This window comes from Mugil cephalus, chromosome 12 (genome assembly GCF_022458985.1).
Source record: "Mugil cephalus isolate CIBA_MC_2020 chromosome 12, CIBA_Mcephalus_1.1, whole genome shotgun sequence".
NCBI lineage: Eukaryota > Metazoa > Chordata > Actinopteri > Mugiliformes > Mugilidae > Mugil > Mugil cephalus.
In genome coordinates this window covers 25,928,716-25,955,767 of record NC_061781.1, presented here as the reverse complement: position 1 = coordinate 25,955,767, position 27,052 = coordinate 25,928,716, and the positions used below count along the sequence as shown (strand labels likewise).

Below are 27,052 nucleotides of genomic sequence, written 5' to 3'. Positions count from 1 at the left end.
CAAATAGAAAATAAATGTAAATGGCCCAAACACTGGTGCAAAGTGACAGTGAATTAAGTTTGTAATTTAGAATAATATAACTACATTCTCAAAATGAACCCTCTCATTAAAAAAAAAAGGAAAATAGTCCAAACACTGGCATTAAGGTAGATGAGTTGGTGACGGAGCCTGTTTCTCTTTTTCCTCTGTGAACTCAGTGGGAATAACTGTGCATCTGCTGGGAGGAACATATGAAGGATCCAGTGCTTTGGTACGTTCCCTAAATCCCCTGCATGTGCTGGACTTTGGACTTATCACATCAAAACGCATCCAAATATCACTTCTTCTTCAATGATTCATGTCATAGAGCTGAAATACTAAACGGTGAGGAGACGACAGCACTGAGTCACACACTACAGTTGTAGTTTATCTTCAAAATTTCCAAATGACCCTTGGAAACTTTTTTTATTTATCCAATGAATAATTTCTACAGTGAGAGTTTGTTCACAGCTTCTAGCAGCGAGAGAAAGAGGGAGTGAACCAGAAACCACACAGCGATTATCAGATGAGAAGAACCCACAACAGCAAACAAAACATGGACTGGCCACTTTATTAGGTACAGCATGTGTTAACACTGTTGTTACTGAATTAAATATCTTCCATCATTTCCCTCCTGTTTTCCTGTTTTGTCTGTTCTAATCTTAGATACAGTTTTCAGCGTTTATCATTCACAGTGAGAAAGGACCAGATAAACCACCGCTCCGTTCTCCGTGCACAACTCCAGCAACGACAACAGCAGCCCCAGCATGACCCCGCTGCTCACTAGCGCCCTCTTCCATAAGGCAGGAGTCCTGGGTGCCTTTCAGAGTGATGACAGATCAACTAGAACATACTGTACATGGAATACATTAACTAAGCCATGCAGGCGTCTAAACCATTATATCGGTGACATACAGAACGAGGGCCCAGCCCAGTTTGTGAGAGATTGCGCAATTCGAGGAGAGGCTCAACTCACATTTCTCATCTGAATTTACACGGGAAAGATGCAAATTCAGGGATTTAGACTTTAAAAATACTGAAAAGACTTAATGAATTAAAGAAAATGTACATTTATATCAGACCAGTGGACAAATGGCATCGTTTATTTCATTTTATCATTATTACTCTTCATGATGGCCCCACTGGTGAATGGAAAGCTTTGCTGACCTCTGTACCTGCGCTGCACATATGTTGTAAATTGTGAAATGCATTGGCACAACACGATGGCATAGTGCTATAGGAACACTTTAATTATTTACAGGGGCAGCTGATGGCTGCTATCACTTAAACCATGTACCCTGCAGTAAACACCACAAACAAAAGCAGATGTCGTGTTACGTTCCAGTCTTCAAGGAATTAAACTTAGAACTGATTAAAACTTTTGGATCGAGTCTCTAATGTCTTAAGCAAATCCAAAGTGTCTTTAAAGAGGAGACTGAAGACACATCTTGGAACAAATTCAAGCAACATCAAGTCTTTCAGATCACGTCACGGATCAGTCTGAGTTCTTGGCTTGGAACACAGTGTAGGTTTCATCTCACTACATCCACACTTCTCTGGAGTTTCTTCCTTTTTATTCTGGTGCCAGCAGCTATGGAGATGTTCTGAACATCCATTTGATGTTATTAATAATTCACATTTTGCAGCACTCACAAAACTTACTGCAAATATGCATCGTGCAGCATTTTGAAACAGAACCTACTACTACAAGCAGCCACATATCCAGCGTCATAAGACCTCAGTGCAGCTCGAATCAAAGTCTCTTTCAGACATTTGGACTTCAGTGATCAGTCGTTAATGGGAAACGTTGCATGAACAAACAGCAAAACATTAACGGCAGCAGGAAAGTTACTTCTAGGATGATACAACACCATCATTTTCATACTGAGGAAAGTAAAGACCTGGATTCTGGAGAATAACTGAAAACACTTCATCCCAATCAACACTTGTAGGTGCATCCATCTCATGGTGAAATGTTTGTGTCGCGCTCACAGTCGAGCACTCGTACTGAAGTGTGCTCCTCGCTGCAAATGCTAATTAACGCAGCGACACATGCTCCTCAGTTCCCTCTCCATCTATGGCCTGAGGCTCACTAATAAAATGACCATTTCAAAGAGCAAGTGAGCATCTAATTAAATTTCTCCACACAAATTAATGAGACACAATGTTTACCCTTCGTTGAGACAATTAGTAAAGCCAGCAGTGCGGCGCAGATACTGATGTGTGGTTCCAAACAGGCTCAGTGACTCCCTCATTGTTCTACCTCTCTAGAGAACCTATGGTAAATTATATGCAAATAGTAAGAGCTAATGTTCCCCTGTGATGAAGGCCACTGTAATGTGTGGAGCACAAACTGCCTCTTTGTATTTACTTATAGCTCACATTCTCACATCTCTGATGCATGAAAATTGCTGTAATGCTTCTTGTAAATCAAGGTTTTGCTTTGGTGCATTAAAATACACTCGTAGCTTATTTGTCCAAAGCAGCAAACACGTGTTGTTTGCAAATGTTTAACCAACAGTGGATGTCAGATGTTCTGCTGGTGGGGAAATGAAGCCATTTAAATGTAATGAGTTAAGAAAAGGGACATTCACATTCAGATATTCACTCCGTGTGATGTTTGCTAAAGTGTAAAGAACGATTTAAAGCGCCTCTCACCATTTATGTTCAGACACAAGGACAGAAATACAGGATCTTCTTCAGCAGGTGGTTTGAGTAAAAACTAATGGGTCCAGTTCTCATGTTGCACAGTAACTTACACTGCTAAACTATTTTAAATGCTTGGATAATGTATATTTTAAAATGTATGTATTAAAATCATTTATAGAATCAGGACCAATAGTCTTGCACAAGGTAACTAAGAAAAGGAAATAATAATTTAGGATGGTTGTGTATCTTTGAAACATGGAAAGTGAGAATAAATATTAAATATATATGAAAATATCCAACTGTATGAATGTAAGTGAGAAGCTGTTTGTTTTGTACAGGACAGTAAATCATAAGCTTTGGCTACGTAGACGCTCTGTGTGTGAAAACGATTATGTCACAAAGTTTTTTCTTTTACTTCACACACATGATTGTTTCTTGTTTGTGTGACTGAAAATAAACCATTAAACTCATTCAACAACTTTCCTACGTTTTACTACATTTCAGCATTTCCTCTTATCTGCTCATTGCCAGCTGGTCACTCTGCACGATATGAAACATAAGGCACACGGACAAACCGACATCCTATAGTATGTTTTTTTCCATAGCTCAGTGCAACAGCGGCTTCATTGAGATTACTGCATGTGAAAGGAAGGACTGACGTCATCCTTTATCAACTTAGTTCTGACATATGACTGAATACAGTCACTTCTCCTCCTCCGTCACTAACAACACAGCAACACTCAAAGTTTCAGGGTGTAATATCTGGGCGGAGCCTGAACCTCAAGTATTTCTTGTTTGCGTGGCCGAGCTGGTCAAACTGTGGAGCTGCACCAAATTCACCAGTCAGACAAGTGACAATAAAACAGAAGAGACTCTTTCACACTGTGAATGTCTTTTAGAATTCATTCATAATAATGTTAATGACAAATAAGGATGTGCACACTGTAGCTCCTGAGTAATTTACCAGCATGGAAGTCCGTGTCTGATTTATGGGCAGGTTATTAAAAAGCTGCCATGTCTCGACTAGATTGTGTGTTTTCCTTAATGTTGTCCAGTAGGACTTTAATCAGCCTGAGCAGAATGACCTCTGGTAGGAAACATGGTCCAACATTCACTTTCATCTGGAAAACAATTTGTGCCAAATTCATTTAGTTTTATACGGATACATTTTTAATTGTAAATCTAGACAAAGACTCAGTGATAGAAAAAAAAAATTGAATGTATTCATTTATTTAGTTGTGTAGATAATGTCAGGTTTGTCGCCATAGGAACTTCCAGGCTTCCGGATTCACAAATTCTAATTACAGCCTGAAAACCTTCCTTCCATGCTGGAAAATGATGCATATAACAAGCTGACAGACATGTAAGTGACAGATAAGACCAGGCAGCCGCTGGCATTAAAGGCTTAAAGTGAAAGTTGCAGTTCATCAACCACAACTTCCCACATTCTCCCTCATTCCTCTCAGACCATATCTGACCTGCCACACATGAAGTGACTCCTCCGGATGTGGTTATTAATAATACCATGTATTATTTATACTATCAGTGGTTATAAATAATATCATGTATTATTTATACTATTAACTGCAGCATCTTTATAAGTTGTAAGTGAAGTTGCTTGCAGGAAGGGGAATGGGAGCAGAGTAGCCGACAGTTTCTCTTTGAATTCGGACCAGACCTGCCTCAACTCGTACCTCACACAGCTCGTCTTGACATCCAATCCCCAACTGCACCCACAACTACAATGTTGTTACGACATGGCAGGACAGGAGGAAGTGCCAGGTTCAGGTATGTGTCGATATGAGAACTGCTGTGGATCTGGACTTCGGCCTTTCATGGCGCAACATTTCTCTCCACACTAAGCGGCTCACAACGCGTCCAGCACAACAAAACAAACCCAGCCTCGCGTCATGTGCACAAGCAGAACCTTTCAGATCATGTATCAGCGGTTTGTGGAGTGTTACACAGAATGACCAGTCACTTCGAGAGGAAAATCCCAAGATACAGTAGATTAACTCGTAATGTACGATCTACAGTTTAATGCGTCACATTAATGCGCAAATATGGAGTTTAAAGGCGAGTTTACGCTTTAATGTCTCGTATTTTAGTAATATCTCACACCACACATGAAAAGATGACTGCCTAAATACAAAACTGCAACAAAAATAAACCACAGTCAGGACATTGCTGTGAATATGTATAAATTATAGACGCAGTTCAGTTTTGCGCACGCGTTTCTTGGTGACATATAAATAAACACAAACATCAGCACTGTGCCGTAGTACATAAATGTAGGTTAAATGAAAGCAATAACCCACTTAAAATAATAGTCTCTACACACGCAGACATTCTTTTCAGACATTCTTACCTCTATCTGCTCTACAAGACCCGAAACGGAGGAGGCAGGAGAGAGCGACGGCGCAACAAATCCACCACTTGTTGAACGAAGACATGCTGCTGAATGACTGGGGGGCAGATCCGCGCTGAATGTAAAGTTTCTCACTGAAACTTTTATCAAGTTGAAGGGCTGGAGTTTGTGAGCGCGTGCGTGTGTGGGCGCGTACTTCCGTTCGATAACACTATGACGGCTCGCGGGAAAATATAGAATTGAATTTCCAAGTAATTTCCTGGAAGGACATACATGGAAATATGAAGAAAAAAAACAAACAAGAGAGATTAAATTAAAGCGAACAGCGGTTTAAGATGTTTATTATCACAGTAGCCGATTTCATCTCTTATCAGGTTTTTAATTTTTGTTTTGTCAGATAAGGAGCATGACGAAAATAAAATGATGATGCTAGTGGGACTGGGCGCACCTTTTCTAAATGCATCTCAGCTGAAGACCTGATATTTCCAGGACACACAATCTCTGTCTCTCTGTGCATTTTGTTGGTAGCTGGTGAAGTGTTGCCAGCCAAGCCCCGGGTTGCATCTTCTCAGCCCCTTAACAACACTATAATCTGCAGCAATTCATCTCAGAGTGATGAGAAATTTTCATCTGAAAACCCATTACCCAGACTCGGCTGTCTGGTTCATTCGGAAAATGTGTACCTGAGTTATGGCCTTTGGAGATGCTCCTATGAGCCACTGCTAGTGACACATATTGTAATTGAGTTTCAAGCTGGCAAAAAATAAAGTCAGCTGCAATTACAGTCTGTCGCCTCTTTGCACCTCTTACTTTCATAACTGGAATTAGTTCATTACACTTTGTTAAATGTCGTGCTGGATTTATGTGCAGACTGTGTAGAATACAGGTGATGGTGACAAGGCCGTTTGCTGTCCACCAGAATGAAAACATATGCCTTGGTGTTCTGAAACCAGTTTTCAGTCCGTGAGTATTAACAACGTTTACTACTTTATGTGCACCTTTCCGAAGATAAAGCGTTGTGGACCATTCAGATTTGAAGACATCCTCATGAAATGAAATAGAGACTGGAACACACTCTAAATAGCTGTAAATTTGACTTTCTCAATGTGGTCCTTGTCTCAGTTTACATCCAACGGAGAAAATCAAATAACTGTCAGGAACATGTCCTCCTCCTCCACACTAGGTGGCGACATGTGTCTTTTCTGCGGGTTACATGTCCCCCTTTCCAATTTACCTATTATGTCATATAATAAACAGCTGGAGTTGTTCATGCGGTAGACCGACATTTAAACAACAACCAGATGGATAATAGTTCCGCTCTTTAATCTGCTATGTAATGTGTGCGTTACTTGTGGTGCAGGTTGGGCAGCTTGTTGTGGATCAACCCCACACAGCGGACTAAGCCTCATCATTCAGCATCAACTGAACAACACCACTGAATGCACGCCAACCATTTTGAGCTGGGTCCTACGATTGTGGTAGGTAGAGATCCTCAGCAATCACCATAATGCTGCCTAGCACTGACTGAAGTTACTGGTAAAAATTCCAAATAACTTTGCAACTCCATCCTCATTGTGTTTCCATTCACACATTACGGTGCAGTTCGTTTGTTGGTTCGATATAACTGGAAAAGGTCCAAAGCTCAGGAACCATCAGTCAACAGCAAACACAGGAGCTCCAGTTAAAGGTTTGAGTTCTGCTGACATGTCCACTTCTCAGTGTCTATGGTAACCGCAGGTTGGCAAAGCTACAAAAAGCTAAATATGAAAAACTTTACATTAAGATCAACTGAATTCTATTTGTATTCATCTGTGTCTACGGTAACCTCAGGTTGGCAAAGCTACAAAAAGCTAAATATGAAAAACTTTACATTAAGATCAACTGAATTCTATTTGTATTCATCTGTGTCTACAGTAACCTCAGGTTGGCAAAGCTACAAAAAGCTAAATATGAAAAACTTTACATTAAGATCAACTGAATTCTATTTGTATTCATCTGAAATCCAAGTGATGTGGGGGAAGCGCAAAAACATTCAGAGAAGTGACTTGGTTCCAAACCTGGTGGCCAGTCAAACTTTCCGTGCTCTCATGTTGCCGTTCTGGACAAGACCGTGACGAGGGGCCTCCTAGTTCAAGACCCCAGAACAGCTGGGAAAATCTGTGCAGGGAGAGTAAATATTTGCTCCCTCTCCCTGAAGGAATGAGGTGCCATCCAGCCTCCTGAAGTCGAACTGTTCTCACACAGCTCGTAAAGCAGGGTGGTGGTCACACTTATCTACTCACTGGAAAGACTGTAACCATGGCCACTGACTATGTTTGACAATAAAATAATAAAAAGAGTAATAAAGTGCCATATCTCTGCAAAGATCATCACGATGTTTGAGGGTACTCCCATCAAGAGTATGAGTCAGTCAAATCACATCCATACACCCTGAGTAAACTATGACTATTTCATTCACCATGAGCCAATATTTATTATCTAATGTCTAATTAAAGGAACAGTGTCAATGAACTTCCGACATGTCTTACATCATTTCCATTGAAAGCACCGAACTTGAATTACTTTAAAACTTTGCTCATCTATGGTTAAGCTTCACACTTGCCAACTTTGTTCCCGGCAATGAGCTGATTATTCCAGAGAAAAAGCTCCAAACCCAGATTACTTCTAAAAAACAAGTGGGCAGGCAAACGTAACAGGAATATGAAGTTAACAGGATGTACAGAAAGATTTATCAGGTACATCTTATGTTTTGTTGTGGTATCTTGTCCATACCGTGCTTCACTGCAAGTGTACAAACAATTATTTTGTCCAAGCTACTTGGGAAAATATCGTAACTCACTGTTGAGTCTTCTTGAGGTGTCATGGGCCTAATTTAACAAAACATTGGTGAAGGGAGGTTCTCTCTTGAAAACTCCAATGATGGGCTGCTTGCTGCCGTTGGCTAGGCCAGTTAGCTGGTGTTTTCTTGTTGGTTCCTAGCTGGTAGTGGTTTTCAGTTGGACTGGGCTCCTAAATATGTTTTGCCTGGGATCGTGGCACAAGGGATTATAACATCTTATCCTGTATAATAATGAAATAATGATGGTGCAATTAATGCTTTCATTCCTTGGCTTAACTTGATTCCAGTAGCTTGTCTGTTGCTGTGCCTCAATTTTGAGACTGGAAGTACTGGAAGATTACTGGGTGACTTGGCATTTTGTTGTGAGTGATCCAGAAAAACAACTGAGTAATAAATATATAACATCATATGCCATATGAACCTGGCCTTTCTTTGTTGCACCTCCCAACCTCAAGGGGGAGCCCAGTGATCAGGTTTTCAGCCACTAAAGTGACGCTCTTAGAAGAAGACAGCAAAGCCTTCTCTATAACTTCCCAATCACTTCACTCTGTCACTTCTGCAGATAATTATTAACAATTTCAAGTTCATAGACTGAGTGTCTTCAGCCAAAACCAATTTACAGCTGTGGGAACCACGAGGTCAGAGTTTATATGTGAGTCTATTATATTCCCCAGCATCAGCTTGGATTTTGTAAAGCTGGCTTGACTTTACACTTCACTGAGATTTGCCAAGAAATAGACTCATTAGACATTTGTTCATTCTTGTCAATATCAGGCCAATTGTTGGTTAAAAGTGTGTTTGTCATCATATCTCTATAAAACACTACACTGTTACAAGAGCCCCCTCCCTCATCCAGGTACATCGACCAAGTCTGATTAGAGTTGCATCCATTGCATTCTGCTGCTCCCATCTCCATCCAGAAGTATGTGAATGATTTCTCTGCTGCCTCCATGTTGCTGCTGAAGGCTCTTTATCTTGCAGCAGTGATGACACGTGTTGTGTAAGCCATAGGTGTTTCTAATGTTTAACACCGTTACCCCGAGAGTCCACCACTAGCGCTCCATATTAGGTCATTTTCCTCCTATGAGCCTCCTCCATCCTCTCTTCCCAGGTCACTGTTAGCTCCAGCAAGACCAGTTGTCCTGTGGACTAAGTTGGTGTCTCAAAGTCTCAGTTGGTGATGTGTGATGGAATTTTCATCCCCAAGTCTCTGACCATGGAGAGCGAACCAAGCAAGCAGTTATTTGAAGTTTTCTTTAGCTTCTGTCCTTCCTTTACAAACTGACAGGACTTAGCTGCAGCTAAAATGAGACTGAGACACTGGTTAATTTCTTTACCATCTGTGCTATAGTATTTGTGATGTACTGATAAACCTGGTTTAAAGCTGTCAGTCTCTGTCACATACATACATAGTAAGATTAAATGCAGACGCAAACTTGACTCAAGATGTTACCAATAACTTTTATGGGCCCTGAAACAAAAGAGGACACACTGGGAATCTGAATCATCTAAAGCCATTTCAGACGTGTCCTTTATGAAAGAAAAAGGAGCCTTGGCGGCAACCAGAGGGAAGCTGTTAACAAATCAGTCCACAGACATGGTACTGTGGAAGCTCTGTCTGAGTGTGTATGCTTGGTTGTACATCTGTTCACATACGTGGGTTGTCAGTAGACAAGAATGTGCCTGCCTGTGAGACTAATCATGCAGAGCTGTTACTCACTCTGTTCAGGGAAATGGTGCCTCCATGCCCCCCCACCACCTTTGTGGAAAGTTGCATGAGAGAAAGTAAAAGTCACAAGGTCAAATCTGCAGAAAAGCTCTAATGGAATTTCCTGTGGGCTAATTTTCCCACGATATCATGACCTCTGTATTTTGTGAATGGGAAAAAGAAGACAGTCTGACACTTTGGCTTGTAGTAGATGAAAGGATGACATAGTCTGTGTCCTTTTCACAAAGGTCTGTCCTTCTGGTTACTTAGGAGCGGACGGGTTCTAGATTTATCTGTGTATTTGGGAATTGGGGGGGTGTATCAAAATGTAGAAAATGTATTTCATATTAAAATGTAGAATATCAGGTATGTTTACAATGGATCATCTTCATGTATCTATCCAGATTTTACACATTGTAATTGTGCATCAACCACTTTGGATATTTCCTTGTATTTCCTAAGTACAAATTTAAAAAGCACTGGTGGATGACAAGTGGCTACAAACATCACCAAATCATTCTTCCATATTACTTCCTCAAGTCTGGTAGTAAGTTAGTGATTTGCATTCCAGTTACAGTATATGATGTTATTTCTCAAGGTTACACCCAGACCCAGACATTTAACAGGACAGTTTAGCCCTGAGTTTGTTTGTCAGTTGTCCTTAGTGCTTGACTCTGGTCTGTACTTGTGTGGCTAGATATTTCATTTTGACTGTAAAGTGCTTTGAGCACCATAAGGTTGAAAAGCACTCTTTAAATACAAGACATTTACCACTCAAACAAAGGAACCAGTAACACAATGTCCGTGGTGAGTTCACCTTCAGATCAATAATTAATTTCATGAGTCAGAAGAAGTCATCGTTTGACTAAGGATTGATTCTAAATGCTGCAGATACTTCAGCATAAGTTCACAGTGTGAGTCGAACTATACGACCACTTCTAAATCGATGCATGGAGCATGAATCACAACTACATCCTGCAACCACCTGGTGCACTGTGTCTTTGGAGCTTCTCAGAGCTGAAGAGTCAGTGAATAAGCTCCAAGATTATGGTCCAAAAAGTTACCTTCAGCATGAGGGACACATTTTTTTACAGAAAGTCTGAAAAGTTCTTTTTTTTCCCAGACTCACCTGATATGAGCGGATATGCTGCATAAAACCTCCCGAACCTGGGGCTGAAATACTTTATTGATCCCACTTGGGAAAATTCTTTCTCTGCGTTTGACCCTTTCATTGGTGCGTGCACACAGTGGTGTGTATACTTGGAGGAACAGAGTCGCCCGGAGAGCAACTTGGGAATTAGGTGCTTGCTCAACCCTTCAGTCTCTGGCTGCTTCTCTAACAACTACACCACAGCTCCCCCAGGATGTCAAGAGGAAATAACTCATCATCAGTATTATATTAGCACAGAGCCCAGCACATCTGCTCCTTAATACCATCTAAATCCAGAATAATTTATTAAATATTTATTATTAATTTCAAGTCTCAGTGAACCATATGAGATGATTTAATTAATGAGTTATGAAATGTAATACGGATGAGGCTGTGGATGCTCGCTGACATAAATGTCACGGGTTAAGTCAGTAAGACATTAAAATATATCTACAGACAAATGCATTTCAATGGAAATTTAGTCCCCGTGTGTAAATATCACATAAGTCAAGTCAGTCAAACAAAGACAGTTATACATTGTTAACCCCTTATGACATAAGAGCTGATTCAGACACATTATCACATTAGTAATTTAAAATGAGTGCGGAAGTTACCACAAATGTCTCCTTGCCCCATGAAAGGTTTAAGCATCACTGCTATCAAACATTACAGTCATATTAAGGTTTCCAGCGCTATGTGAAAGAGCATCATTAAAAAGCGATTTCCAGAGGCCTGTCGGACTTGAATGTGATTCAAAGCCAGAGACAAAAGATAAGCTGTCTGATCTCACAGTTTCAGGGTGTGAAAGGGTGTGGCTATTAATGGGAACCTGTCTGTAATGGGTCAGGTGCTTTCACTGGAAGGGATGTAGTTTTGGATGCAAGAGCAACTGAAGATCAATTCATTTCTTAATAAATAATAAACAGATCTATCCATCAGGGTAAAAGAGTCTTGGACTTTTATTTTGTGTGTGTATCAGTACCCGTGTGTCGGTTAGAGTTCTGGTTCAGTAACACCGCGGTGCTTTAAAGTGCTTGGCTTAGATTATGTAAGCAAAGTCAAAAACTCTGTTGAAGATACAAGTTTCTTCTCACTGTTGCTATGACAGGAGGACAAAAAAGTCTTGATGGTTTCATTGAATTGTGTGTTGATATCAGCTGTTCCCATGATTTGTTATCAGCTTAAAAAGTGTCAGGATGTCCGAGTGGTCGAAGGCGCCAGACTCAAGGGCTGATACCCTCCTTAGTAAAGGGGTTTCTGGTCTCCAGATGGAGGCGTGGGTTCACATCCCACTCCTGACAGCTCTTTCTAAAACTTCCCTAATGTGGGACAAATACAGTTTATCTAATCCTGAATGTGATCATGATGAAATTATTCCAAATTACAGCATTTCCAATGTGGGTAAAAATTCAAACAATAGTAGAAGATCAAGTACGACTTCTTCTTTATGAATCCAAATGGCAGCAGACAGAGCTGCAGTGGTGACTCGTCTGGCTGCTTCATGCACTGGAGGAACAGGAGCAGCAGATAAACGGAGTAAACGAGTGGATCCAAGTCTGGCCAACAATAAAACATGAGGTTGTTAAAGCCGTGCAGGCCGATGTTTTGTTCAGTGCATGTTAAACACTTCCTCCGACATGCGGCCATCCAGGGGCTGGAAATGATCATTCTGTTCTATCCACTATAAAGTCATACAGACCTTTACATACAGCAGAAGACCAACCAGTTCGTAGTTAAGGTTCATAGTGAAGGTTTATAGTTCCAGTATAGAAGCAGAGACTGACCTGTTGATAGGAACCAATGCACCCAAACTAGTGGAACGTAGGGAGGTGGCTAAGAGCTGTGGACCATCGTGGTTGGGTCATCAATGGTCCTTTAAAAGGAGATGGACATCTGGGTTTGGAGTCTATCAGTTCATTTGGAGCTCACACACTCACTGGATGCTGATGCCTGATTAAATGAGGTTCCTCTGTAGAAGAGGACAGATTCTTCACATCGGCTCAAACAATAGAACCAACTTTGTTAGAGCATCAGAGGATCCAAGGAGCTTTTGTTCCAGCTGCAGAACAGAGTTTCAATCCATCGGCTGGATGTAATCATGGTGAGATCTGGGGTCTGGGTTCATTTCTGTCACATGTTGGATGAGTCCACTCAGTTGTTTGTGACGTGGAAGGCATTTTGAAGCAGTCTTGGACTATCTTAGAGTTAGAATTCGAGCTGTTTTGAGTTGTGTTAACACCTCAGTGGCTTAAAGCATTTGTCTTAGTTTCAATAGTGAACGTTTCACATATTTCCGAGCCTCATATCAGTTTGGATTGTTCTGTTTTTCTTTGTATTTCTTCAGAAATTAAGTCCTGCTGCTCCATTATTTTCTCCGTCAACTTCCCATTTACCCCGGTGATGTCAGATACACTAAATAGTGTGAAATTATACAAAATGTCTGATCAGTTTTATAATCTAACAGACAGCACGAAGGCCAGACAGAAAATGACTGTCTCCTGCTGGAGTCTAGCAAACATCCAGTTCCATTTACGGTGATTAAATCCCTCTTCCTGCACAGTGAGGGCATCGGCTTCATGGTTTTGTCCATAGAAATCGACACTGACAGTTCTTCTCATGAGAGGCTGTGTGGACTGTTAATGCAGCGCTGCATATGTGAGGTTATTGTGTCAGTGTAACACGTTGCCTCATCACACATTAAAGGAACCTGTGTGGTGCACTGCCAGCAGGGGGCGATGATTCACTCCATCAGGGCTAATGTTGAGATGGGACGCCAGGAGGTCAACATTCATTTTAAATGATCTTTGTGTGAATGGAACCAAGTGTTTTGTTGCTGTGTTTTGTTCTGAAGGCAACAACTTAAAGGGACTCCACATGAAAGCTGTGAGTCCCTTCCAGTAGTAAACAAAAGTCTCAGGAACAAAAATGAAAATCATAAAAAGTAAAAGAGCCACTTTAAGTCAATACACAAATATGCATCTGTTCATATGGTGTGAGAGAGAACGAGTTTAGTTGAGTCACTGAGGAAAATTCTCACATAACCAGACACAAGCCTGAGGACCCGGCAACAAAGAAGCCAAGTAAACAGAGAGTGGTAGTAAAGCTGCCACAATGATGTTATGTCTGTGACATAATCCACCACAATTTACTGGTTGCTGTTAGTGTTTATATATATATATATATATATGCGCATTGTTTCATATATATATATATATGATCACATTTAATTTAGATTTTTTTTCATTCATCATCTTGATTACATTAGGATGCAGCACTGATTGTAAATTGTTGCTCTAAATAATTTCCCTGTTGTTTATCTGAACCAACATTTTCACTTGTGTGAGTGAAAACCATAGATGTACTAAATATTAATATTTCTGATACCAGGTCTTTATGCTCTAAAACCGATTCTCAAATCAAAATATCGATATTTCTGATACTTCAGTCATTGGAGGTGATGTAGGAACAGTGGAAAGAAACTAAACTACTGAGTTGTGGCAACACAATAAAACTCAGGTTAAACCACAACACAGAATCTGAGGCTTTTATGATGAGGAGGACAGAAGAGGTAAGATGAACGTTATAATTTTATATAGTAGTTAATAGTTAATCATTTATTTTACTTATGTCTTTTTTTTTAGTTTTTGAAACAGCATTTTCACATATTTTGTGTTGTTGTATCTCTGTTTGTTTTTTGTGTTGCTGTATTATCTCGGCTCTATAATAAACGAGGCCACGACCTCGATATACTTCACAGTTTGTTTAGGTTTAGACACATTAGAGAGTATTTACACAAAGTATTGGTATCGGATCGGTATCGCTGATACCAGCTTGACTTTTACTCCGTATTGAATGAGACAGGAAACCTGTGGTATCGAACATCACTAGTGAAAACTGTTTGAATCCCTGTGTATGAAGAGGTCTGAGGTCTGAGCTCCGACACTGAAGCAAAATCCACGGGAACTTGATTAAAATTTACATAGTAGACTAATGTCAAACAAAGGAGTCATGGATATTTTTAGCTCACACAATTACTTCATACGGAAATAAGTCTACGAAGACTTTTCTGAGCAATTAAAGCTCTGGTGCTGTCCCCAGTTCTGAGTTATCAGATTGTGGTTACAGGGCAAAACTAATGCAGGAGATTGGAAATGAGACACGACGGATTCATGGACTCAGTAAATTTGACGCCTATTATTAGCTGAGATGTGACGCTAGTGGCAGAGAGAACATTTTAATTCAGTGGCATGTAACAGCCGTGCTTATTAACGGTGCGTTTTAGCCAGAGTGTTTCTTTAACTCCCAGACACAGACTACTCCGGGTTAGTTTCAGTGAGTTAAACCTTTCCACCTTCTACCACAACATGTTGTTGTGTCATTATCGTATATGAACACAGTGTGTGTTCCAGTGAAGAAGGGTTCATTTAATATTTGACTCTTGCTGTTTTCAGGTAGGGTCATATTTATTGTGTAATAATTACTGTAAAAATAAAATGAAGAGGATGATTTCACGTCAGACCAGTGGTAATCTGAACTTTTATCTGGTAATGTCACACTATGGCCTCGTTTTAAGGCTTTTTACAACGTTGGAGGTCGGTAGGAAGGTGATTAAGGGACAGGGGTAGTTGATCCTTCTTCACCTACATTACACAGCGTGAAATAACCTGCCAAAAGCCCCAGAATGTGCACTTACAGCACTTAGCCTGACACAGAGTATCACTCCCATGCTGTTTGATGACACCAGACTGGAAGGGATGATATCTGCATGGGCCGTTCCCTCTGTGAAACCTGGAGGATGAGGTGATATAATCAGACCTGAAGGCGGATCAGAACCAGCGACGCTCGTATGGAGCCAGAACCCCGACCTTAATCTTTGGCACTGAAAAAAAGATTTGGCAATGTAAGAAAAGTTGTTTTTTCAGTTTCAGTCTCACTGGCAGGATTTTAATGGGTTTTTTTTGCAGGTGAGGTGCGACTCATGCTCAAGGTGGTACATTTAGAAAGCGACCAATACAAAAATGGAACTGGCACAAAATATTTGTTCCCAAAATGATAAAATCATTTAAAAAAAAAAAAAACAGTGTTATCAAGTCATTAGTCTCAGCTGCATTGTAGTCCCAGTTTGAGTCGCACTCAATGAATTTACCAATTCACTGAGTTATATTTTCAATATCCCTCCGTCTATTTATTTAGTCACAGACACAGACGACTGGTTTGTCGCTTTATTTATATCGTCACCGTTTCTCATTATATTTGTATTTTTATATCATGAAAATCTTCAGTTATTGTTCATTTTAACATTTAAATTTCAAGTCATTTTAAAGATTTCACACAGATAAATAATAATATATAATAAATATTTAATTCAGTCTCTATTTCCTGTCCATAAACTAATTTTGCACATTTTCTGCCTGTACTATTTCATTTGACTAGATTTTGACTTATACGTTATTTTATTTTAATCTAAAAGTGTTTTTTTTTTATGTGCCACTGTGATCAAACAGTTTCCCCTGTGGATCAGTAAAGTCTGAGTCTTGATCAGATTCTAATCACGTTCGTGTTTTCAGGGAAACATCACAGAGTGAAATGCAGAGTGTTAACAGTGGGGAAGCTGTGCAGTAAATTGTTGTTTCTGAAAATTGTTAGAAGTTCGATAAAAACATAGTTTCAGCCTGAGTCACTCAGTGTGTAGTAAGATTATTCTGACACATTCGCACAGTAAATGAGCACCTGTTGGTTTTTCCATTGGTTTTCTGTGTGTCAGGTGTGTTGCTCTGTGAGTTTCCTTCAGCAGCTGCATCCGACGCCTCGTCCTCCTCAGAGAAGACAACACAGGCAGAAAAAAGACACACGTGGGCCATTTGGGAACCAGTTGTTGGACTGTGTTGTGCTGTTTTGTGTCTAGTTTATAATTTGTTAGTCCTTGGGTTAATTATTTCTCTGTTGTGATATTTGTATGGTGGTTGTGAATAAAGGATTTTTTTATGTTGCACTCCTGGAAAATGTGAAGAGACAATAAAATCAAATCAAAGTGATTGTGTGTTTTACTCAGTGTTTACGAGCATTAAAATTATAAATTATTAACTGGTTAACTGTGTGTGATACAGAACTCCTTAGAATCGGTTCATTTACCACCTGCGTAAATTCACAGTAAACAGAATATGAGCGTGACTCAGCAAACACTCACCAAACTTCTGATCCCATTAAAATACCAAAGAAACAAAGCAGGAAGATATGCAGAGAACGTTACGTATGGACGCCTTTGCCAAACGTGTAGCTACGTCTTAGCTTGTTAACGTACATTCACAATAAGTACAGCCATCTGGAACTCCTCATATACTTGAACTCATGTAAGAAATGGATTTCAGTCCCTTAGTAACGCACATTAAAGACGGGAAAGTTTAATCAGAGACAAATGTCATCACTTGTTTTTAAGAGTTTGAACGGCACCACCTCACCTGTCTACATGAATTACTACATCTCCACCCTCCATCCAGAGCACTGGGGTCAGGAACCCAACTGGAAGTTATTATCCCACCTGTCCTGGAGAGGGCTGAGTGGAGAAAGGGCAGGAAGATGCTGCTTCCTGACAGTGGGTGGAGCTGGGGGGTGGAGCTGGGGGGTGGAGCTGGGGAGGTGGGCGGGGTCAGAGGTCAGGGGTCATGGATTATAGAATAACAGTTCTACTATTATAGTAATAAAAATGATATTAGTATAATATCAGACGGCACTAGCAGAGTAGTGGTACCGTACACAGGAAAAATAAATGCAGACATTTCTATCGATACTGCAGCCGACAGAGAAACCAATGTAACAAATAACCATTAAGAATAGTCTAATGTCAAAATGCCCGAATCCTGCAGCAAAATAAAAACCATTAGATCATGAATATGGGAAGATCTACTGCAGGACGTAGGGATGGTCTATAAAATCTGGTCAAATCTGGTCTATAACATTAACCAAAGTGAAATATGATACATGAGGAATATCTGATGGATAAAATGTTCTATTCAGCTGCAATTATGGTCCAGTAACGAAATAAAATCAAACCCCGTCTTTGTGCGGTGTCATATTAACTGAGAGAACAAAATAACTTCCAGTTGAAATACATCAGTTTGAAAATCGTTGAGCAGGAAAACATGAGAAAATCGCGTTGGCACAAAACAATAGATTAATTTCTGGGACAGTTTCATGTTGAATCAGCAGCTGCTGTTGTTCTTACAGGTTTTTATTAAAGCAGCAGCTTTTCAGAAAGTTTGTGGGGTCACATCCACTTGTGCTATTGTGTTGTTTCGTCTTCAAGGTTTCCAGCAGTTCTGAATTTGTCAGTTGTGATGATGCATTACAGAAATAAATAAGAGGTGACATTACAGTTACATAGTGACTCAGGAGTTATGACGTCTACAGTAGCATCCAAGCAACTCTGCTTTATTTCAACTTATTAATGTTAGAAAAGACAATAAACCTCTCAACTCTGATAAGACACGAGGAAAGAGAGACAGCAGGGACTCATTACTGTTATTCATTTTTATTCATTGTTTTATTTATTTATTATTTTATTTATTGTTTTATTGCTTTATTTATTTATTTATTTATTTATTTATTTCGCTGCAGGGCTCCGTTCTAGGAGGTGAACTCTGATATGGTTAAAGAACAAAAGCCGGCTGTGACGTAAAAGGTAGTGACAGTTTAACTGTAATTTAAATATACATCAAACTTCATATCTGTGTTTTATAGCTCCAGAATATTTTTATTTGATGTGGGAAGATGCAACATGACTATTTTCTCATTGCAGACACAGGAACTTCACCACAGGTTCTTGTTCTAAAACCAATGCATATTAATCTGATGAGATGATCTGTTTCCTTAAACTGGTGTTTGTCATCACTGTAGAGTCGACAGAGCAGATGCACCAACGTCCAGTGGTTTGTGGCCGGTTCAATGATCACATTCATAAAATGATATATTGGAAATGTCATTCACCTGCATGTGTAAAAATTCATTTCCCCCTTTGTGACAAAATGAATGAATGTTGTTTCCCTCTCAGCAGGTTCCTGGGTTTTATAGGCCCAGAGGTAACATTAACCCATCTCCTTTCAGTCGGAGGCTGAATGCTGATAAGGCTGCGCTCAAATAATTACATTACTGGCTGGAATTAGAAGCCACCCCCTCGGCAAATGTTGCCAAATGGCAGTGATTTCCTTTTATGGGACGTTCTGCTCCACTGCACAAATAAAGAGACTTTAGAGGTGATGCAATCACATCAGGCTACGCACAGACAGCCCTCCAGATCCATTTCAATCTTCTCCTCCTTAAATGCCGGAGCTTTGTTCGGACCCAAAGAATGAGGGGGGAGAGATTCACGCTGTGCATTAAAAGTTTCATTTTACTACGTCTGTCGTGTCCTGTAGGGGCAGAGTCTTTATAGACACACCACTGTTCAGCAGCTTTATGCCACCGACGCCTCTGGTTCACCACACATCAGGGAGACTGTCAACAACAGCTTTGACAATTAGCGTTAGCATCATATTTTATTTTTGCTATGTTTTGACTGTGTCCTTGTAACAGATGAATTATTTTCAAGGTTCTTTATTGTCATTTATATCTCACACATACAAATGAAATTTGTTTCTGGGGCCCAGGAGCACAGATTCATAAAAATATAAAAAATATAAAAAATAGTGAAATAGAAATGTGCAGTAGAAGGCAGGGGCCGCGTCAGGTCTTATATACATATTATTCATGAGTCTTGGAAAGTTTTGGCCCTGATGCATCGAGTCTTTTTCCTGAGGGGAAGACTCTGAATCATCTCTTTGCTGGTTAAGTGGAATCGCCCACGATGTGAGCTGCTCTGCTCCTGCACCGGCTGCTGTAAATGTCCTCAGTGGACGTCAGGCTGCAGCAGGTGATTGTGTTGTGCTGTTCCGACCGCCCCCTTCACGTACCAGGAGGGGAAGGAGGAGGGCAGGATGTTCTCCACCACACACCTGCAGGAGGCTCAGTCCAGCCTGTTTTAGCTCCTCAGGAAAGAAAATGTTTAAAGAATGAGCTGAATAACATATTCACAGGCTGCACTGACTTATTCCAAATCTGACTGATTTACTTGTCTCCTGCAGACAGTAAGAACAACTTGTCATGTAGTGTTAGTATGCAGAGAGTTTCTGCTTTTAGCTTTAGTTTGGTCTCCTCCAGCACAACGTCTCTATCTGTAGCTGTTACATCTTCATATGTTCATTTATAGACGGTGAATAGAGAGCGTGTGTTTTTCACAATGATAAATTATGCTTTGAAGAGCTTTCAATAAATCCGGGTACGTCAGGTTGCCCTTTATTTGATATATAATATCTTTTTATTGGACTATTTTAGGTAAATGTTAAACCTATCAATCAAACATATTTCTATCCCCGGCTCCACAGGTGACAGGAAAAAGAAAGCTCATATTGCACAGAGAGCTCTCGGGCTCTGCCGTGTGTCAATAACGCCTTTCTCAAGAGAAAGAAGAGGAGAAACATTACTGGGTTCAGCGGCGTAGACTTGATCCCCTGCGAGGGCTATCTTTTATTAAATCAAACAAGACATCCAATAGCTTGATCTGACGCCGCTACGCTGAGAAATCCCACAATAAGCTACAAATAATAACTGCTGCAGCTCAAAGCAGTGGGAGGCAGGAAATAAATAAAAGAACATAAAGTTCAGGAGGTAATTTAGGGAAGTTACAACAATCAAGAACATCTTGGGTAAAAAAATTTATAGGTGCAGACGTTTTACTTCGTTATCAGCTGCAAAATACTTGGTACAAACTTAGATGATCAGCGATGAATCACGTGTCTCCGTCTCCGTGTCTTATATTTGCTCTGACATGGTCCTGGTGGGTGAACCGTTAACACTCTGCACGCTCCCTCATTTGCCGCCTGTCACAGGCCTCATCGACGTGACTAATGAAGTAAATAAATAAATCTTTTAAACTCTTTTTGCCGTCCTCCCACCTCCCGCGTCCTTTCAACTCGATGAAAAGCTGCTCAGCTTCTGCCACGTCTATTTTCAGGTTCCATCTCCTTGATGCGTCTGCCAGGTCTCATCATCAGGAGGAAGCATCACCAAGAGGAGGAGAAGAAATTCTCTCAGAACCAATGCAGTGTGTGCACTGCGCCTCCTGTTTGGAGCATGTGAGCATGAGTTACCACAGTCAGCCTGATCCAGGGGGAAGGAGCCACATCTCACTGGTCCCTGCACACAACAAAACTAAAGTTTTACACTGTAAAATCTAATAATACGCTATGTAGAGAAAAATAACACAAAGTAAACTCAAAATAGTTCATTAGAGTTTAGTACTATTACTCAGATAGTACATGTAACTTTTATTAATTAGGTTTGGCTCAGTCAGTTAAATCAGGTTTTATTTTTATACGTTATTTCTATATATTTATATATATATTATAACACTGTGGTGAATGAGTGTGGATCATCTTACTGTATGTGAGTACAGTCAGATCATCAGCTCCGTTTAGCCTCATTGTGCCTCCGGCTCCGCGTGGCCCAGATCACACGCTTTAATTAAAAGATTATCTGGACGTCAGTGACGCTCCAGCATCTCCAGACTCAGGCTGATGATCTGTCTTTATGGAGGCGAGAGGCTGGTGATGGATCTGAAGGGTTTTGAATCGAATCCTTTGTGTTAGTTCCTGTAGGACGGGACAGAAGGACGAAGGGTTTAGGTGATGATTCGTGCAGCAGGTCTGGACCTGATGGAGCTGATGGAGGGAGAAGGGATCAGCTCTGGAAAGTGTAGATGTGGTGTCAGTTTAATTGACTGTTTTATTTCAGGAGGCTGGAAGTGAACCAGGAACATGGCTCCAACTCTCCTCAGCAATGACTTTAATATACTTCACATTTAGTTTTGAACAGAAGCAGCTTAAACCACGTTTGTGTTGGTGTCTTTTGTTTTGTTCCTGACGTCACGTTTCTTCTTTTCATACGAGGAAAAAAAATGGACGGCGTGAAAATCCTTCGAGCTCTGACCCAGATCCACTGTTTGAAAAGACTCTGAAGACAAAACGACATGAAGTGTGTTTTAAACTCGTTCCTCGTGGTCTCATGCAGTTTCTGTGTGTGTCCATGTCCATGTCCACAGTGTTTCCAAAATGTGGACGATGGAGTTGTCGCCACCAAAGCACGTGGCAATGCAGAAAATTCAATCAGTCAATCAAATTTTATTTACACAACACCTTCCAGAACAAATGATCCCATTCAATAGACAAAAATATATTTAAAAAAAAAAAGTGAAACAAACAAGAACAAATAAGGACATGGAGACTAACGCACACAGGTCAATATCAAAAATAAATGATTGAATGAATAAATAAAAATATAATATGGGTAGAAGGTGTTTTTAGCTCACGTTTAAAAGAAAGATTTTTAAAATTGTCCGTCGAGATGGACTCTTTCTAATGACTGTGTGCTTTCTTCTTTCCGTTTCCTTTTTTCAAAAATACATTAATGACATATATTAACAGTTTATTTCTGTGCTATAACATTATATTACTTAATTAAACCGTCCAAGTGGTTCATAAAGTAGCTACGACCATCTTTACCGCGCTCTAAAACTACGCGAGCTGATAAAACCTTTATTGTAAATTACAGTTTGGGATTTTTTTCCTCTGGTAATAAGAATAATTACACAATACATGTCAATGCATCAGTGCCTTCGTCCCTTTCAATGTTCTCCAACAAGACAAAGTCACACCAATGATAATAAAATGATCCTCATATATATATATTGATGTTTTGATGCATTACTTTGCTAATAGATTAGAATCCGAGTGATCAGGCTCAGACCTAATGTGAGTAATATGTTCTGACATCTTTGACTGATGTGTAAACATAAGCAGCTCCTGTCCTGAAGATGAACGATGCATTTTTAAAGTAAGGACGAGATGATGCCGGGACGTTATTGGAGAATGTTCTGGAAACAACAACTAGCAGAAAAACAGCATCGATATAAATATCCAGGTCCACAAACATGCAAACAGACAAACACCTGTAGCATCTTTAAACACAGTTATCTCGGTGTTTCACACTATAACAGGATCAGAGGAAGGAGTGAAAAATATCCACCTCACTTAATTAATAAGAGCCAAGTGCAAAAGACTGCAGTTCATCGAGTGGCCACTAGAGGCTCCAAAAGGGAGCAGATCCCCATAGACCCCCATGTTAAAAAAAAAATAATTTTACAGCATTATTAAACATGTTTACAGCCTGGCACAAAAAATGGTTTTGGTCTCAGTGGTTTATTTCACTTTCCATGACGACTGTAAGTGGTGTGAATTTCTTTCTAACTCTTTAAAGTTTCAAATTCTCCATAATTAAGGAGGTTTCCGCTTTGAGTGACAGGTGGTAGCCTGAGCTAACAGGTAGCGTAGATTTGGGTGGGCGGGTCTCAATGTCCAACACGACCCCCCATGTCCATATTTGGATTATCTGTGAGTGGGCGGAGTAAAGCTCATCCAACATGGCGGCCGCAGGCTCCGCCCACTTCAGGCTTCATTTTCAGGTTCAGATTCTAATGGGTGACGTCACGATGGGTTTGTCCAAACAGTCGATGGTTCATCGTGTTCTCTGCTCTGCAGACGAGGCTCATCTCTTTGGTCGTATAGAGACTTTTCACCAAATCCTGATGAAAATGTCAGAGGTAGATCTTCATGTCAGATTCGTGTGAGTGCGACAACAGAAGCACGTCAGGTCCATCCAACACATGAACATCAAACAGCAGCAGAAAGTGTGAAGATGATTGAACTGTGACATTTACCAAAGATTTATTTATTTTTTTAATTCCTGCTAATTAGCTGCCTGGTTTCTCTGTATTATCACATTCCTTCACATTTCTTAGCTCCTTGAGAACGTGGTGCAACGTTCCATTTGAACATTTCATCCATTATTAAGCTCATGCAAACATAATTGACCATTAGCGACGGGATTCTTATCATATTTCACATAATACTTCATACTTCCCATTCGGTCTTAGCAGAGTTGAAAGCATGAGATACATCAGTCCTGCAGTTTCCACCTCTCCCAGCGGCACCGGGAATTAACCCAGCCAATTTCATTTCTCTGATGTATTTGGGATTAGCAGGACCTAAGACGTATAAAAACTAAGCTTTTTACTTCAGTACTTGAACACAGTTGTACAAAGACAGAATTACAAACAATGAAATCCCCATGTCTTCAAAAACTAGTTCCTAATTAGCAACGTTGTAAGAAAAGTTAATAAGCACAAATAAACAAATAAGTTTCAAGTGTAAAACTTAATGAGGTTTTGAACCTTGTCCAGTTTTGTCCCGTGATCGACTGTAGAATGAATCCTGCTCTCATGTTTGTGCACTGTTTAGTGAATCTGTCCTTTGCTTCCTCTAGTTAGTAGACAAAGGTGTCCACGTATGAGGACGACAGGTCTAAATGAAGCAGAATAAGAAGCTGCCACAAACCTGTCCTCATGTCTCAGGAGGTAAAGAAATCATCCATATGCACCCACGGACTTGAAATATTTTATCTTGTAATCATGAACCAGTTTATATTTTGTAGTTTTGATGTATTATCATACATACCCTAACCCTTATAAACCACGAAATAATAATAGCTGTTAGATGCACTTTGAGTTTGACATCTGTTCATTGTCTCAAACCCTTGTCCACACCAAAAGTTAAGTCTGCTGATAATGGCAGTGATGCTGGCAGCAACCAAAACTTACTAAAATGTCCTTAAGTTCTATGATGTGAGATTAGATCTGTTTTGTACCTGGACATTCCTAGAGTTTAAGAGTGGGATGCACTTAGTCAGGTTTAGCTAATGGAGGCCGTGGCTCACAGTGTTGATTCTGACAAACGCCTCAAGCTCAAAACATGTTGGTTAAAATGTGTTGGTGGATTCTAGATTTTAGTTTTTCCTCCTCCATGCGTCTTTAAAGTAAATTAAATCATGGCAGGAATTCATTCTACTGGATTAACTCAGGGTTGTAGCACAGGACGTGTTTATGTTGCATTAATGTTGTAGCATTGTATAAAATGAGACAGGTGCTTCAACAGGAACTCAAATTTTCAAAACATATTGGCTAAAAAGAGATTTGAACTGGTCACATGACCCTGAGTCGTCTCCACTGGTGACAGGAAATGCAAAAAAAGTGTTTCCATTGTCCTTTTGTGATAAACTTTTATATCTATACGTCTGAAGAACCAGCTCATGAGAGCGTAAAAGTATTTTAGCTGTAGGTATCTGAGAGGTTTTTAGATGTAGGTGTTTCCATCCCCAGTTTTTTACTGCGATATTTAGGTTTTGTGCATTTGTAGGAGTAATGGAAACGCAGCAGGTGACAGACGATATTAAGGCCCTCGTTCACCGTTCGATCGCAGAGACACAACCGTCTGATGTTTTATGGTATGAAGCTGTGGGCCCCAACATATCAGCATCAGTATCCATCCCATCACTCACTACCTGAGCCTGGCTTCTCATCACTAGAGGAGGGGGAAGTTTCGACCTCAGCGAGCAGTAAGTTCATGTACGCGTGACGCCGTGAGGCAGGATGCTGATGCACCGTCCAGTAACTCAATTAAAGCAAACTGGAGCCGAGGAATCAATTTCTGCCTCGGCCCAGTTTTAATCGGCAGAAATGGATTCAGTAGACGAGACGTCGTTACTCACAACACCTGAGGGGAGTAACAGTGGAGGTAATGAGACTGTCAGCACGCCGTCTCTCATACACACCAGCAGACAGCTTTCCTTTTGAAAAGGTCAGTGCTCACAGGTTTAACCCTCATCATAGGGGCTTTAAACACTTGCTCTAAAACTGGATTTATACGTGACTAATGAGTTAAAGCTATAGTTTATAAAGCATAAATTACTGATATTATAAACGAAAGCTCATACTGATAGAACCACCACACAATCTGGATGCAGCATGCATAATCAAGCCATATCATGCATTATTTATACATCCCTGCAATCATCTTCCAAACCACAAACTTTCACATCTAAGCAAATATAAAAATCAAATCAAATTGGTGTCTCGTTAATTGTAATTGGGGAAAACAGCAGCGGTACCCGGCCCTATATTCACCCTATCATCCGCCAACATTAACGGTTTCCATCCATCAGCAGGCACCAGGCGGCATCAGCCCTTCATTCACTCCTGCCCATCAGCCTCAGGAGGGAAAGTCGCGCTGGCAGGAGCTGAGGCCTGAAGGTGCCAGAGCTGGAAAACCACCGTGTCCAAGTGTCTCAGCTGCCACAACCAGTGAAACGGTGGCTTTGATTAGAATCAGCATTTAACGTAATTCACCTCCCTGACATCCACTGGACGAAATGACCAAGCCTGGCCCTGATTAAACAGCTAGCGCCTCATGCTAAGTATTTATAATACACTATAGAGTCTGTACATACAGATAGTTAAGGTAAATATTTAACTCATCATTTATGTGTGTTGCTTTTTGTGTATTTGTTCATGATGCTAATTCTGATTACGCTGTTTATTTCTTATTTTACAGGAAACTTTTCTTATGTGTGTGTATTCTGGTAACTTTAAAGTTCCTCCTCCTTTGTACTTTGTAACTACTTCAATATTTAATATGCATTTATGACCTGATTTATAAACTTACTGATATACTGGAGTGTGCAGCCCAGACAGTGAGCGTTTACACTGTGCCTGCTCGGTTTATAGATTCAGTTTCCACGTCTTTATCATAAAAAAGTGTCGTTTTCAGACAAACAGACTGGAAACCAGGCGATTCTCTGGAAGACGGCTGCAGTTAAACTACAGCGACTTCACCTGAACTGGAACCGAGAACAGTCGCTGCGTTGTGACCTCGTGTTTTTGTCTGAGACTGAGCTGATCAGAGAATCTATAATGTGAGGATTTCTATAAAATGAAAATCCACTTATCTCCCTAAACAGGATGTTGCCTTTGACGTCCAGACCTCGTCTTTAATGCCTTTCTCAGTGATAGGGACCATTTTATAAAACAACCAGCAGCGTAAACACAGGAGAGAAAGACACAAACATAGATAGAGGCACAAAGTGACAACAAGGCAAATGGAGAGATATTATCGCCCATTCAGGACGATTAGAGACGCCTCCTCCTTACAGAGGTTCAGCATGAAGGCAACGTGGAGAGAATTCACGTCAGAGTGGAAGCGAATTAAAATAAAACCCTGGAACCTTTCAAACCTGACACCTTTCTGATGATTGTTCCCTTTTGTCTCGACTGATCGACGGATCCTCAAACTGTTTCTCATTCTTTCCTCTAAAAAGAAAAGAAGATGATTTTATAACAGC

The 27,052-nt window shown here is 40.3% G+C and overlaps 1 protein-coding gene across 3 annotated transcripts in view; it reads right to left on the bottom strand.

Moving 5' to 3' along the window:
- The window catches only part of tfpia (tissue factor pathway inhibitor a), a 41,220-nt gene extending 36,033 nt beyond the window's left edge, over nt 1-5,187 (bottom strand). For all 3 annotated transcript variants that reach the window (XR_007113896.1, XM_047601432.1, XM_047601431.1), the window contains exon 1: nt 5,036-5,187. Coding sequence is in view for 2 of the 3 variants with exons in the window: in XM_047601432.1 (XP_047457388.1) it covers nt 5,036-5,120 (85 nt within the window). In the remaining variant the exon portion in view is untranslated. The remainder of the gene's footprint in view (nt 1-5,035) is intronic.
- Nucleotides 5,188-27,052: the final 21,865 nt, after the last annotated feature.